The sequence below is a fragment of the Tachyglossus aculeatus genome, chromosome 15 (genome assembly GCF_015852505.1).
Source record: "Tachyglossus aculeatus isolate mTacAcu1 chromosome 15, mTacAcu1.pri, whole genome shotgun sequence".
In the NCBI taxonomy this organism is placed as follows: Eukaryota; Metazoa; Chordata; class Mammalia; order Monotremata; family Tachyglossidae; genus Tachyglossus; species Tachyglossus aculeatus.
The window spans coordinates 14,871,724-14,887,822 of NC_052080.1; the positions used below are offsets into that span (position 1 = coordinate 14,871,724).

At 55.5% G+C, this 16,099-nt stretch overlaps 1 protein-coding gene across 1 annotated transcript in view; it reads left to right on the plus strand.

Moving 5' to 3' along the window:
- The first annotated feature begins 92 nt into the window (after nt 1-92).
- RP2 (RP2 activator of ARL3 GTPase) overlaps nt 93-16,099 on the plus strand; it is a 38,113-nt gene continuing 22,106 nt past the window's right edge. Inside the window, exon 1 of the mRNA XM_038757096.1 lies at nt 93-218. Within this exon, the coding sequence (XP_038613024.1) occupies nt 93-218 (126 nt within the window). The remainder of the gene's footprint in view (nt 219-16,099) is intronic.

Below are 16,099 nucleotides of genomic sequence, written 5' to 3' on the forward strand. Positions count from 1 at the left end.
CTCGGTCTCCTAGGCGACGGGGCGGGGCCGACCTCGGGCGGGGAGCGGCGGCACCGAGGGAGCGAAGGAGAGACCTCGGGCGGCGGGCGGCGATGGGCTGCTTCTTCTCCAAAAAGCGGCGGCGGCCGAAGGAGGAGGAGGAGGCGGAGGGGGAGGGGGCGGCTCCCCCAGCCCCCCGGGACCCGCAGCGCCAGTACAGCTGGGACCGACGGGACAAGGTCAGCCCCGCCCGGGCTCTGTACTGAGCGCCCCGGCCCTTGAAGCGCTTAGTCCAGTGCTCTGCACGGAGTAAGCGCTCAGTAAATACGATCGATGGTGGGGGGCGCCCGCAGAGGGTCGCTCTGGTACTTGGGAAGCGCCCAGCCGGGGACCGGGGACTGTACTGAGCGCCCCCGCGGTCGGAGTGGGGAGGGAGCGTCGCCCTGACGGTCGCTGGGGGGGGGCGTGGGGAGCGCCTACTACGTGCCGGGCACTGTACTGAGCGCCCCCCGGGGCAGCCCCCTCATCCGGGTTGAGGCCCCAGCCCGACTCGTGTGTGTGTGTGTGTGTCACCCCGTTACTGTCACTGTGAGGTTTGGGAAGCGCTTACTACGTGCTGGGCACTGTACTGAGCGCCCCCCCCCCGCCACAAGGTCACTTGGTGGGGACCCCACCCCAGCCCCGGGCCCGCAGCCTAAGTGGGGGGGGGGGGGGGGCGTCGCCCTGACTGTCGCTGGGGGGCGTGGGGAGCGTCTACTGCGTGCCGGGCACTGTACTGAGCGCCCCCCCCGAGGCAGCCCCCTCATTCGGGTTGAGGCCCCAGCCCGACTCGTGTGTGTGTGTGTGTGTGGTGTGTGTGTGTGTCACCCTGTTACTGTCACTGTGAGGTTTGGGAAGCGCTTACTACGTGCTGGGCACTGTACTGAGCGCCCCCCCGGTCGGAGTGGGGAGGGAGCGTCGCCCTGACGGTCCCTGTGGGGCGTGGGGAGCGCCTACTACGTGCCGGGCACTGTACTGAGCGCCCCCCGGGGCAGCCCCCTCATCCGGGTTGAGGCCCCAGCCCAAGTCGTGTGTGTGTGTGTGTGTGTGTCACCCCGTTACTGTCACTGTGAGGTTTGGGAAGCGCTTATTACGTGCTGGGCACTGTACTGAGCGCCTCCCCCCCGGCACAAGGTCACTTGATGGGGACCCCCCCCTTCCCCCAGGCCCGGGTCCGCAGCCTAAGTGGGGGGGGGGGGGTGTCACCCTGTTACTGTCACTGTGAGGTTTGGGAAGCGCCCACTACGTGCCGGGCACCGTACTGAGCGCCTCCGGAAGTGTCACTGTGGTGTTTGGGAAGCGCTTGTTGCCTGCCGGTCACTGTACTGAGCGCCCCCCCCCCCCCCACCCCGGACACAAGCTCAAGCCCACCCTATCCCTGGGCCCACCTGGAGGCCCCAGCCGAAGTGGGGGGCGGGGGGGGGGCGTCGCTCTGACTGTCCCTGTGGGGCTTGGGGAGCGCCTACTACGTGCCGGGCACTGTACTGAGCGCCCCCCGGGGCAGCCCCCTCATCCGGGTTGAGGCCCCAGACCAAGTCGTGTGTGTGTGTGTGTGTCACTCCGTTACTGTCACTGTGAGGTTTGGGAAGCGCTTATTACGTGCTGGGCACTGTACTGAGCGCCTCCCCCCGGCACAAGGTCACTTGGTGGGGACCCCCCCACCCCCACCCCAGCCCCGGGCCCGCAGCCTAAGTGGGCAGGGGGGGCGTCGCCCTGACTGCCGCTGGGGGGCGTGGGGAGCGCCTACTACGTGCCGGGCACTGTACTGAGCGCCCCCCGGGTCAGCCCCCTCATCCAGGTTGAGGCCCCAGACCAAGTCGTGTGTGTGTGGGGGGTGGGGGGGAGGGGGGATGTCACTCCGTTACTGTCACTGTGAGGTTGGGGGAGCGCCTATTACGTGCTGAGCACTGTACTGAGCGGCCCCCCGGCACAAGCTCACCTGGTGGGGGCCCTGTGGGGTTTGGGGAGCGCCTACTACGTGCCGGGCACTGTACTGAGCGCCCCCCCCGGGGCAGCCCCCTCATCCGGGTTGAGGCCCCAGCCCGACTCGTGTGTGTGTGTGTTGTGTGTGTGTGTGTGTGTGTGTGTGTGTGTCACCCTGTTACTGTCACTGTGTGGTTTGGGAAGCGCCTACTACGTGCTGGGCACTGTACTGAGCGCCCCTCCCCCGCCACAAGGTCACTTGGTGGGGACCCCCCCCTCCACCAGGCCCGGGTCCGCAGCCTAAGTGGGAGGGGGGGGCGTCTCTCTGACTGTCGCTGGGGGGGGGTGGGGAGCGTCTTCTACGTGCCGGGCACTGTACTGAGCGCCCCCCGGGGCAGCCCCTCATCCGGGTTGAGGCCCCAGCCCGACTCGTGTGTGTGTGTGTGGTGTGTGTGTGTGTCACCCTGTTACTGTCACTGTGAGGTTTGGGAAGCGCTTACTACGTGCTGGGCACTGTACTGAGCGCCCCCCCGGTCGGAGTGGGGAGGGAGCGTCGCCCTGACGGTCGCTGGGGGGCGTGGGGAGCGCCTACTACGTGCCGGGCACTGTACTGAGCGCCCCCCCCCGAGGCAGCCCCCTCATCCGGGTTGAGGCCCCAGCCCGACTCGTGTGTGTGTGTGTGTGTCACCCCGTTACTGTCACTGTGAGGTTTGGGGAGCGCTTATTACGTGCTGGGCACTGTACTGAGCGCCCCCCCCCCGCCACAAGGTCACTTGGTGGGGACCCCACCCCCCCACCCCAGCCCCGGGCCCGCAGCCTAAGTGGGGGGGGGGGGGGGGCGTCGCCCTGACGGTCGCTGGGGGGCGTGGGGAGCGTCTACTACGTGCCGGGCACTGTACTGAGCGCCCTCCGAGGCAGCCCCTCAGCCGGGTTGAGGCCCCAGCCCAAGTCGTGTGTGTGTGTGTGTCACTCCGTTACTGTCACTGTGAGGTTTGGGGAGCGCTTATCACGTGCTGGGCACTGTACTGAGCGCCCCCCCGACACAAGCTCACCTGGTGGGGACCCTGTGGGGTTTGGGGAGCGCCTACTACGTGCCGGGCACTGTACTGAGCGCCCCCAAAGGCAGCCCTTCCGCCGGGTTGGGCCCCCAGGCCCGGGCCCACCCGGAGGCCCCAGCCCAAGTTGGGGGGGGGGGGGGAGTGTCCCTCTGTCTGTGGGGTTGGGGAAGCGTTTACTACGTGCCGGGCACTGTACTGAGCGCCCCCGCCCCCGGGGGGCACAAGCTCACCAGGTGGGAACCCCCCAGCCCAAGTGGGGAGGAGTGGCACTCTTTGACTGTTCCTGTGGGGTTTGGGGAGCGCCTACTACGTGCCGGGCACTGTACTGAGCGCCCCCCGAGGCAGCCCCTCATCCAGGTTGAGGCCCCAGCCCAAGTCGTGTGTGTGTGTGTGTGTGTGTGTGTGTGTGTATATCACTCCGTTACTGTCACTGTGTGGTTTGGGAAGCGCGTATTACGTCCTGGGCACTGTACTGAGCGCCCCCCCCCACAAGCTCACCTGGTGGGGACCCCCCCCCCCAGGCCCGGGTCCGCAGCCTAAGTGGGGGGGGGGGGGGGGCGTCGCCCTGACTGTCGCTGGGGGGTGGGGGGAGCGCCTACTACGTGCCGGGCACTGTACTGAGCGCCCCCCGAGGCAGCCCCTCAGCAGGGTTGGGCCCCCAGCCCAAGTGAGGGGGGGGTGTCACCCTGTTACTGTCGCTGTGAGGTTTGGGAAGCACCCACTACGTGCCGGGCACCGTACTGAGCGCCTCCGGGAGTGTCACTGCGGTGTTTGGGAAGCGCTTATTGCATGCCGGTCACTGTACTGAGCGCCCCCCCCCCCCCGGACACAAGCTCAAGCCCCCCCCAGCCCCGGGCCCACCTGGAGGCCCCAGCCTAAGTGGGAGGGGGGGGGGGGCGTCGCTCTGACTGTCCCTGTGGGGCGTGGGGAGCGCCTACTACGTGCCGGGCACTGTGCTGAGCGCTCTCAGAGGCAGCCCCCTCATCCAGGTTGAGGCCCCAGCCCAAGTCGTGTGTGTGGGTGTGTGTGGGGAGGTGTCACCCTGTTACTGTCACTGTGGTGTTTGGGAAGCGCTTACTACCTGCCCCGGGCTCTGTACTGAGCGCCCCCCCTCCCGGGGGCACAAGCTCACCACGTGGGACCCCCCCCCCCCCCCCGCCGGGACCCCAGCCCTAGTTGGGGGGGGGGGGAGAGGAGGGAGTGTTTCCCTAACTGTCGCTGGGGGGTGTGGGAAGCGCCTACTACGTGCCGGGCAGTGTACTGAGCGCCCCCCGAGGCAGCCCCTCCGCCGGGTTGGGCCCCCAGGCCCGGGCCCACCTGGGGGCCCCAGCCCAAGTTGGGGGGGGGGGCGGAGTGTCGCTCTGACTGTCACTGTGGGGTTGGGGAAGCGTTTACTACGTGCCGGGCACTGTACTGAGCGCCCCCCCCCCCCGGGGGCACAAGCTCACCAGGTGGGAACCCCCCAGCCCAAGTGGGGAGGAGTGGCACTCTTTGACTGTTCCCGTGGGGTTTGGGGAGCGCCTACTACGTGCCGGGCACTGTACTGAGCGCCCCCCGAGGGCACCAGCTCACCAGGTGGGCCCCCCAGCCCAAGTTGTGGGGGCGGAGGGGGGAGGGAGCGTCGCCCTGACGGTCGCTGTGGGGTTTGGGGAGCGCTTACTACGTGCCGGGCACTGTACTGAGCGCCTCCCCGAGGCAGCCTCTCAGCAGGGTTGGGTCCTTAGGCCCAGGCCCATCCGGGGGCCCCAGCCCGGGGCGGGGGGGAGTGTCGCTCTGACTGTCCCTGGGGGGGTTGGGGAGCGCCTACGACGTGCCGGGCACTGTACTGAGCGCCCCCCACCCCCAGGGCACAAGCTCACCAGGTGGGACCCCCAGCCCCGGGCCCCCCTGGGGTCGCCAGCCCAAGTGAGGGGGGTGGCTGTCGCCCTGACTGTCCCTGTGGGGTTTGGGGAGCGCCTACTACGTGCCGGGCACTGTACTGAGCGCCCCCCCCGGGGGGGGCACAAGCTCACCATGTGGGAACCCCCAGCCCAAGTGGGGAGGAGTGGCACTCCTTGACTGTTCCCGTGGGGTTTGGGGAGCGCCTACTACGTGCCGGGCACTGTACTGAGCGCCCCCCGGGGGCCCAAGCTCAGCAGGTGGGACCCCCAGCCCAAGTGAGGGGGGGGGGTGTCGCTCTGACTGCCCCTGTGGGGTTGGGGGAGCGCCTACTGCGTGCCGGGCACCGTACTGAGCGCCACCCGAGGCAGCCCCTCAGCAGGGTTGGACCCCGAGGGGGGCGGGGGGGGGGGGAGTGTCGCCCTGATTGTCCCTGTGGGGCGTGGGAAGCGCTTACTACTTGCCCCGGGCTCTGTACTGAGCGCCCCCCGAGGGCACAAGGTCACCAGGTGGGGCCCCCAGCCCCGGGCCCACCTTGGGTCGCCAGCCCGACTTGGGGGGAGTGTCACCCTGATTGGCCCCGTGGGGTGTGGGAAGCGCTTACTACCTGCCTCGGGCTCTGTACTGAGCGCCCCCCCCTCCCGGGGGCACAAGCTCGCCAGGTGGGACACCCCCCAACCCCCCGCCCCGGGCCCACGTGGGGGCCCCAGCCCAGGTTGAGGAGGGGGGAGTGTCGTTCTGACTGTTGCAGTGGGGTTGGGGAAGCGCCCACTACGTGCCGGGCACTGTACTGAGCGCCCCCCGAGGCAGCCCCTCAGCCGGGTTAGACTCCCAGCCCCGGGCCCACAGCCCACGTGGGGGGAGGGAGTGTCGCTCTGACTGTCACGGGGGGGGGGGGGGGGGGGGGGGGTTGGGGTGCGCCTACTACATGCCGGGCACTGTACTGAGCGCCCCCAGGGCACAAGATCGCCAGGTGGGACCCCCAGCCCAAGTGAGGGGGGGGAGGGGAGTGTCACTCTGCCCCTGTGGGGTTGGAGGAGCGCCTACTATGTTCCGGGCACCGTACTGAGCGCCCCCCAAGAGGCAGCCCCTCATCCAGGTTGGATCCCCAGCCCGAGTGGGGGGGGAGTGTCCCTGTGGGGTTTGAGAAGCGCTTACTACCTGCCCCGGACTCTGTACTGAGCACCCCTCGCCCCAGGGCACAAGTTCATCAGGTGGTTCCCCCCCCCCCCCCAATCCCTGCCTCACCGGGTGAGGGGGGGGTGGGGAGTGTCACTCTGACTTTTACTGGGGGGGGTTTGGGAAGCGCTTAGTAGGTGCCGGCCATCAATCGTATTTACTGAGCGCTTACTATGTGCAGAGCACTGTACTAAGCGCTTGGGAAGCACAAGTTGGCAACATCTAGAGACGGTCCCTACCCAACAGTGGGCTCACAGTCTAAAATCATTATCAATCGTATTTATTGAGCACTTACTATGTGCAGAGCACTGTACTAAGCGCTTGGGAAGTCCAAATTGGCAACATCTAGAGACAGTCCCTACCCAACAGTGGGCTCGCAGTCTAAAAGGGGAACAAAACCAAACATACTAACAAAATAAAATAAATAGAATAGATATGGACAAGCAAAATAAATAAATAAATAGAGTAATAAATATGTTCTAAGCGCTAGGGAGGATACAAGGTGATCGGATTCATTCAATCGTATTTATTGAGCGCTTACTATGTGCAGAGCACTGTACTAAGCGCTTGGGAAGTCCAAATTGGCAACATCTAGAGACAGTCCCTACCCAACAGTGGGCTCGCAGTCTAAAAGGGGAACAAAACCAAACATACTAACAAAATAAAATAAATAGAATAGATATGGACAAGTAAATAAATAGAGTAATAAATATGTTCTAAGCGCTGGGGAGGATACAAGGTGATCGGATTCATTCAATCGTATTTATTGAGCGCTTACTATGTGCAGAGCACTGTACTAAGCGCTTGGGAAGTCCAAATTGGCAACATCTAGCGACAGTCCCTACCCAACAGTGGGCTCACAGTCTAAAATCATTATCAATCGTATTTATTGAGCGCTTACTATGTGCAGAGCACTGTACTAAGCGCTTGGGAAGTCCAAATTGGCAACATCTAGCGACAGTCCCTACCCAACAGTGGGCTCACAGTCTAAAAGGGGAACAAAACCAAACAGGCTAACAAAATAAAATAAATAGAATAGATATGGACAAGCAAAATAAATAAATAAATAGAGTAATAAATATGTTCTAAGCGCTAGGGAGGATACAAGGTGATCGGATTCATTCAATCGTATTTATTGAGCGCTTACTATGTGCAGAGCACTGTACTAAGCGCTTGGGAAGTCCAAATTGGCAACATCTAGAGACAGTCCCTACCCAACAGTGGGCTCGCAGTCTAAAAGGGGAACAAAACCAAACATACTAACAAAATAAAATAAGTAGAATAGATATGGACAAGCAAAATAAAGAAATAAATAGAGTAATAAATATGTTCTAAGCGCTAGGGAGGATACAAGGTGATCGGATTCATTCAATCGTATTTATTGAGCGCTTACTGTGCGCTGTACTAAGCGCAGGTTGGCAACATCTAGAGCCGGTCCCTCCCCAGGAGCGGGCTCACGGTCTAGAAGGGGGAGACAGACGACAAAACAGAGTCACAAAATAAAATAAATCGAATAAATATGGACCAATAAAATAAATAAATAGAGTAATAAATCCGTACAAACATCTATACAGGTTGTCCCACGCGGGGCTCCCAGTCTTCATCCCCATTTTCCAGATGAGGGAACTGAGGCCCGGAGAAGTGAAGCGACTCGCCCAAGGTCACACAGCTGACAGTCGGTGAGCCCGCCGTCGGGTAGGGGACCGTCTCTAGATGTTGCCGACTTGGACTTCCCCAGCGCTTAGTACAGTGCTCCGCACACAGTAAGCGCTCAATAAATGGCGATGGAACGAATGAATGAATTGGTAGAGCGGGATTTGAACCCATGACCTCTGACTCTGCTTCTCTAGGGACGGAGGCTGGGCGGCCACCACCTGCGGCCTGACGCCGCGTGCCTTTTTTAGGGTAGTTGTGAAGCGTCTACTACGTGCCAGCCACTGTACTAAGCGCGAGAGTGGATACAAGCTAATACCCATTTTACAGATGAGGGAACTGTTGTGGCCCGATGGGAGTCGGAGGACCCGGGTTCTAATCCCGGCTCCGCCACCGGCCCGCCGCGTGACCTCGGGGAAGGTGGCGTCTCCCCCAGCGCTCAGTCCGGCACCTGGCACGTAGTGAGCGCTTCGCGGGTACCGGGAAAAAATGGGATTGCGGATGGGAGTCGCCCAGTTCACTCCTTAATTTTTCTCCATCAGCAGTCTTCGATGCCTTAAAGGGCGGGATGTTATTTGCATTAACCGGGGAAGCGCTTACTACGCGGCAGAGCACTGTGCTAAGCGCTTGGGAGAGGACTGTTTTCATTCAATCATTCATTCAGTCGTACTTACGAAGCGCTTACTTTGTGCCGAGCACTGTGCTAAGCGCTTGGGAGAGGACTGTTTTCATTCAATCATTCATTCAATCGTATTTATGGAGCGCTTACTGTGCAGAGCACTGTGCTGAGCGCTTGGGAGAGGACTGTTTTCATTCATTCATTCATTCAATCGTATTTATGGAGCGCTTACACGATAGTCGGGTTGGACCCAATCCCTGCCGCGGTCTGAATCCAGAATGTGAGCTCGTTACGGGCGGGAAACGTGCGGGACTGATTCTGTTTCCTAAGGAATTAAGGGAATTTTGGGGGTAATATTTGGACTTCTTGGCACCAGGATTAAATATAACTTGGATTAGAAATTGTCTTTTTGCAGTTGACTAATTTTTCCTCTGGTTTTCCGATTATGGAAAACAAAAAGTTCTCCAGACGTTAAATTCAACACGACGGAAGCGCCGACACTTAGGGGCAAAGTAAAACGTTGACTGATTTTTGACTGATTTTTCTGATTTTGACTGATTTTTCCCTCCTTCCCCCGAAATTGTATAATCCGAGACGTTCTCTTGTACCCAAGCTGACTCATTTTTGGGTCGGAATAATGATGGTATTTGTTAAGCGCTTACCCTGTGCAAAGCATTCATCCGGTCGTATTTATTGAGCGCTTATTATTATTCTTCTCTGGGCCTCAGTTACCTCATCATCATCATCGTATTTATTGAGCGCTTATTATTAATATTCTCTGGGTCTCAGTTACCTCATCATCATCATCATCGTATTTATTGAGCGCTTATTATTATTATTCTCTGGGCCTCAGTTACCTCATCATCATCATCATCATCGTATTTATCGAGCGCTTATTACTGTTATTCTCTGGGCCTCAGCTACCTCATCATCATCATCATCGTATTTATGGAGCGCTTATTACTATTATTCTCTGGGCCTCAGTTACCTCATCATCATCATCATCATCATCATCGTATTTATTGAGCGCTTATTATTATTATTCTCTGGGCCTCAGTTACCTCATCATCATCATCATCATCGTATTTATCGAGCGCTTATTACTATTATTCTCTGGGCCTCAGTTACCTCATCATCATCATCATCATCATCGTATTTATTGAGCGCTTATTATTATTATTCTCTGGGCCTCAGTTACCTCATCATCATCATCATCATCATCATCATCGTATTTATCGAGCGCTTATTACTATTATTCTTTGGGCCTCAGTTACCTCATCATCGTCATCATCATCAATCGTATTTATTGAGCGCTTACTGGGTGCAGAGCACTGGACTAAGCGCTTGGGAAGTCCAAGGTGGCAACTTTATTACTATTATTATTATTATTACATTCATTCATTCAATCGTATTTATTGAGTCCAAGTTGGCAACTTTATTACTATTACTATTCTTATTATTACATTCATTCATTCAATCGTATTTATTGAGCGCTTACTGTGTGCAGAGCACTGTACTAAGCACTTGGGAAGTCCAAGTTAGCAACTTTATTACTATTATTATTATTAAATTCATTCATTCAGTCGTATTTACTGAGCGCTTACTGTGTGCAGAGCACTGTACTAAGCGCTTGGGAAGTCCAAGTTGGCAACATACGGAGACTGTGACCTTTTAGACTGTGAGCCCACTGTTGGGTAGGGACCGTCTCTATGTGTTGCCAACTTGTCCTTCCCAAGCGCTTAGTACAGTGCCCTGCACACAGTAAGCGCTCAATAAATACGATTGATGATGCTATAGAGATGGTCCCGACCCAACAGTGGGCTCACAGTCTAGAAGGGGGGGAGATAATAGGAGCTTTTTGGACTCCCCCTTCCCCCGAGAGCTGCCCGGAAGAAAATGTCGAAAGGGAAGAGGGGTCTATTTTCCTCGCAAGGCAGAGTTACGAGCGCTGGGCGTCTCTTACAGTTTTAGAATCTGCTCTGGGGGCAGAAAAGGCGGATTTGAGAAAGGAAAGCGGCGTCCAGTACTGCATCGTTCCGCAGGATACGCTTGGAGTCGGCCCTTTCGCAAAACTTCCTCTTGCCACATGTGTCACAGGTCTGTACCTCCGATTTGCAGTGTGGTAAGCGCCCTTCCAGCAAGCCGCCGCCCCCACCGCCACGAAAACGGCCCTTTTGGGCTTCCGAAGACCCCAGTTGGACGCCCCTTTCTACTACTACTACTAATATTTATTACGTAATAGTACATTCATTCATTCCATCGTATTTATTGAGCGCTTCCTGTGTGCGGAGCACTGTACTAAGCGCTTGGGAAGTCCAAGTTGGCAACATATAGAGACGGTCCCTACCCAACAACGAGCTCACGGTCTCGAGGGGGAGACAGGCATTAATACAAGTAGATAAAACAATAAATTACAGATCAGTCAATCAATCAATCATATTTATTGAGCGCTTACTACGTGCAGAGCACTGTACTAAGCGCTTGGGAAGTACAAATTGGCAACATATAGAGACAGTCCCCACCCAACGTTGGGCTCACAGTCTAAAAATGATAGATGATAGATAGATATGTGCCGTGGGGAGTCATTCATTCCATCGCATTTATTGAGCGCTCCCTGTGTGCGGAGCACTGTACTAAGCGCTTGGGAAGTCCAAGTTGGCAACATATAGAGACAGTCCCTACCCAACAACGAGCTCACGGTCTCGAGGGGGAGACAGGCATTAATACAAGTAGATAAAACAATAAATTACAGATCAGTCAATCAATCAATCATATTTATTGAGCGCTTACTACGTGCAGAGCACTGTACTAAGCGCTTGGGAAGTACAAATTGGCAACATATAGAGACGGTCCCCGCCCAACGTTGGGCTCACAGTCTAAAAATGATAGATGATAGATAGATATGTGCCGTGGGGAGTCATTCATTCCATCGCATTTATTGAGCGCTCCCTGTGTGCGGAGCACTGTACTAAGCGCTTGGGAAGTCCAAGTTGGCAACATATAGAGACAGTCCCTACCCAACAACGAGCTCACGGTCTCGAGGGGGAGACAGGCATTAATACAAGTAGATAAAACAATAAATTACAGATCAGTCAATCAATCAATCATATTTATTGAGCGCTTACTACGTGCAGAGCACTGTACTAAGCGCTTGGGAAGTACAAATTGGCAACATATAGAGACAGTCCCCACCCAACGTTGGGCTCACAGTCTAAAAATGATAGATGATAGATAGATATGTGCCGTGGGGAGTCATTCATTCCATCGCATTTATTGAGCGCTCCCTGTGTGCGGAGCACTGTACTAAGCGCTTGGGAAGTCCAAGTTGGCAACATATAGAGACGGTCCCTACCCAACAACGAGCTCACGGTCTCGAGGGGGAGACAGGCATTAATACAAGTAGATAAAACAATAAATTACAGATCAGTCAATCAATCAATCATATTTATTGAGCGCTTACTACGTGCAGAGCACTGTACTAAGCGCTTGGGAAGTACAAATTGGCAACATATAGAGACAGTCCCCACCCAACGTTGGGCTCACAGTCTAAAAATGATAGATGATAGATAGGTATGTGCCGTGGGGAGTCATTCATTCCATCGCATTTATTGAACGCTCCCTGTGTGCGGAGCACTGTACTAAGCGCTTGGGAAGCCCAAGTTGGCAACATATAGAGACAGTCCCTACCCAACAACGAGCTCACGGTCTCGAGGGGGAGACAGGCATTAATACAAGTAGATAAAACAATAAATTACAGATCAGTCAATCAATCAATCATATTTATTGAGCGCTTACTACGTGCAGAGCACTGTACTAAGCGCTTGGGAAGTACAAATTGGCAACATATAGAGACGGTCCCCACCCAACATTGGGCTCACAGTCTAAAAATGATAGATGATAGATAGGTATGTGCCGTGGGGAGTCATTCATTCCATCGCATTTATTGAACGCTCCCTGTGTGCGGAGCACTGTACTAAGCGCTTGGGAAGCCCAAGTTGGCAACATCTGGAGACGGTCCCTACCCGACAGCGGGCTCACAGTCGAGAAGGGGGAGACGTTCACCCAGTGGCATCTATCGAGCGCTCGCTGCGCGCCGGGCACTGTACTAAGCGCTCGGGAGAGCCCCGGAGAACGACCGACGCCCGGCGGTATCAACATTAACTAACTATTAATATTATATATTAATTATTATTGTTATTATTATTACTTTCGGAGATCCCCCGCCACCCCGTCCGGTTTGCGACCCATTGAGACCGGGCCTCAGAAGGAATTCTTCCAGACTGCGAGCCCGCTGTCGGGTAGGGACCGTCCCTGTATGTTGCCAGCTTGTCCTTCCCAAGCGCTTAGTACAGTGCTCTGCACACAGTGAGCGCCCAATAAATAGGATTGAATGAATGAATGAATGAATTCGCCCCCTTTCCTTCCTGGACCCGAAGGCGAATCTCACGGACTCGGGACGGCCGGGACGGGTTTTTCGCTTCCGACTAGGGCGTCGAACGCGGGCCCGGGCGTCGGAGGGATCTGGGTTCTAATCCTGGCTGTTGGAGTGACCCTGGGCCGGTCACTTCACTTCTCCGGGCCTCGGTTCCCTCGTCTGGAAAACGGGGATGGAGGCCGGAGGCTCCGTGTGGGATGGGGACCGCGCCCAACACATCCATTCTGTCATATCTATTGAGCGCTGCAAGGTGCAGGGCGCTGTAATAATAATAATAATAAGAATAATAATAATAATAATAATAATAATAATAATAATAATGGCATTTATTAAGCACTTACTATGTGCAAAGCACTGTTCTAAGCGCTTGGGAGAGGACGGTCTAACAATATAACCGACACATTCCCTTCTAGACTGTGAGCCCACTGTTGGGCAGGGACCATCCCTAGATGTTGCCAATTTGGACTTCCCAAGCGCTTAGTACAGTGCTCTGCACGCAGTAAGCGCTCAATAAATACCTTCTCTGAGCCTCAGTGACCTCATCTGTAAAATGGGGATGAAGACTGTGAGCCCCCCGTGGGACAACTTGATCACCTTGTATCCCCCCCAGCGCTTAGTACAGTGCTCTGCACGCAGTAAGCGCTCAATAAATACCTTCTCTGAGCCTCAGTGACCTCATCTGTAAAATGGGGATGAAGACTGTGAGCCCCCCGTGGGACAACTTGATCACCTTGTATCCCCCCCAGTGCTTAGTACAGTGCTCTGCACGCAGTAAGCGCTCAATAAATACCTTCTCTGAGCCTCAGTGACCTCATCTGTAAAATGGGGATGAAGACTGTGAGCCCCCCGTGGGACAACTTGATCACCTTGTATCCCCCCCCAGCGCTTAGTACAGTGCTCTGCATGCAGTAAGCGCTCAATAAATACCTTCTCTGAGCCTCAGTGCCTCATCTGTAAAATGGGGATGAAGACTGTGAGCCCCACATGGGACAACTTGATCACCTTGTATCCCCCCCAGCGCTTAGTACAGTGCTCTGCACGCAGTAAGCGCTCAATAAATACCTTCTCTGAGCCTCAGTGACCTCATCTGTAAAACGGGGATGAAGACTGTGAGCCCCCCGTGGGACAACTTGATCACCTTGTATCCCCCCCAGCGCTTAGAACAGTGCTCTGCACATAGTAAGCGCTTAACAAACGCCATTATTATTATAATAAATACAATTGAATGAATGAATGAATGAATGAATTCCCCGCCCACGGTGAGCTTAGAGGGGGAGACAGGTGTGAATAGAAATAAAGAGATGAGGGGGATGATAATAATAATAATGATGGCATTTGTTAAGCGCTTACTATGTGCGAAGCGCTGTTCTAAGCGCTGGATAATTATGGCGTCTATTAAGCGCTTACTGTGTGCGGAACACTGTTCTAAGCGCTGGGGAGGTTACAGGGTGATCAGGTTGTCCCATGGGGGGCTCCCGGTCTTCATCCCCATTTTCCATTGAGAAGCAGCGTGGCTCAGTGGAAAAGAGCCCGGGCTTTGGAGTCCGAGGTCGTGGGTTCAAATCCCGGCTCCGCCCATCGTCAGCTGTGTGACTTTGGGCGAGTCGCTTCACTTCTCTGGGCCTCAGTGACCTCATCTGGCAAATGGGGATGAAGACCGCGAGCCCCCCGTGGGACAACCCGATCACCTTGTCACCTCCCCAGCGCTTAGAACAGTATTTTGCACAGAGTAAGCGCTTAATACATGCCATCATCATTATTATTATTATTACAGATGAGGGAACTGAGGCCCAGAGAAGCAAAGTGACTCGCCCAAAGTCACACAGCCGACAGTTAGCGGAGCCGGGATTTGAACCCGTGACCTCGGACTCCAAAGCCCGGGCTCTTCCCGCTGAGCCACGCACTCGGCGCGTAGTAAACGCTCAACCGATGCCATAAAGTAAATAAATGAATCGTACCATTTTATCCAGAACAGAGGCTGGGCTGAATTCATTCATTCACTCAATCGTATTTATTGAGCGCTGACTGTGTGCGGAGCACTGTACTAAGCGCTTGGGAAGTCCAAGTTGGAAACACAGAGAGACGGTCCCTACCCAACAACGAGCTCTCTGGGGAAGTCGTCGTGTGAGGCATAGTAAGCTGGATTTTTTACCATTTGGTCGAATTCAGCTTGAGTCGTGACTTCTTCGAGGGGGAGACAGCCATTAATAGAAATAAACAGATAAATTACAGATCCGCACGTAGAATTGGGCAGATTTCCACGGCGGCAAACGGTTTCTAAGAAAGCGTCCAAACACCGCCCGTGATTTTTCCGGCGCCGAAAGCGACCGGTTGTGGTTTTTCCGCACGGGAGAGCAGCGACGTTTAGGCGGAGACCGGTTCCGCTCCTGGCAATCCTGAAATTGCCATATTTCAGGATTGCCATATTGCCATATTGCCATAAAACATACATATTTATTACTGTATTTATTTTACTTGTACATTTCTATCCTATTTATTTTATTTTGTTGGTATGTTTGGTTTTGTTCTCTGTCTCCCCCTTTTAGACTGTGAGCCCACTGTTGGGTAGGGACTGTCTCAATGTGTGGCCAATTTGTACTTCCCAAGCGCGTACTACAGTGCTGTGCACATAGTAAGCGCTCAATAAATACGATTGATTGATTGATTGATTGATTGAAATTCCCTTCCGCCGGCAGAAATTGGGAAGAGCCGTCGTGGACGATGGTTTTCTTTCGCCGTCCCAGCGGGTCGACTTCACCCGGGCCTCTCCCGGGGCCCGTAAAGCGACCGAGGAAGCAGCGTGGCTCAGTGGGAAAATCCCGGGCTCGGGAGTCCGAGGTCGTGGGTTCTAAACCTGTCAGCTGGGTGACTTTGGGCAAGTCACTTCACTTCCCTGGGCCTCAGTTCCCTCATCTGGAAAAAGGGGATTAAAGCCGGGGGACAACCTGATCACCTTGTGTGTCCCCCCCAGCGCTATTTATTTATTTTACTTGTACGTATTTATCCTATTTATTTTATTTTGTTAATATGCTTTGTTTTGTTGTCCGTCTCCCCCTTCTAGCCTGTGAGCCCGCTGTTGGATAGGGACCGTCCCTATACGTTGCCAACTTGTACTTCCCAAGCGCTTAGTACAGCGCTCAGTAAGCGCTCAATAAATCCGACTGAATGAATGAACGGTGCTCGGCACATCCCGGTTTTGTCAGCTGTGTGACTCTGGGCAAGCCACTTCACTTCTCTGGGCCTCAGTTCCCTCATCTGTAAAATGGGGATTAAGACTGTGAGCACCCCGTGGGGCAACCTGATCATCTTGTGTCCTCCCCAGCGCTTAGTACAGTG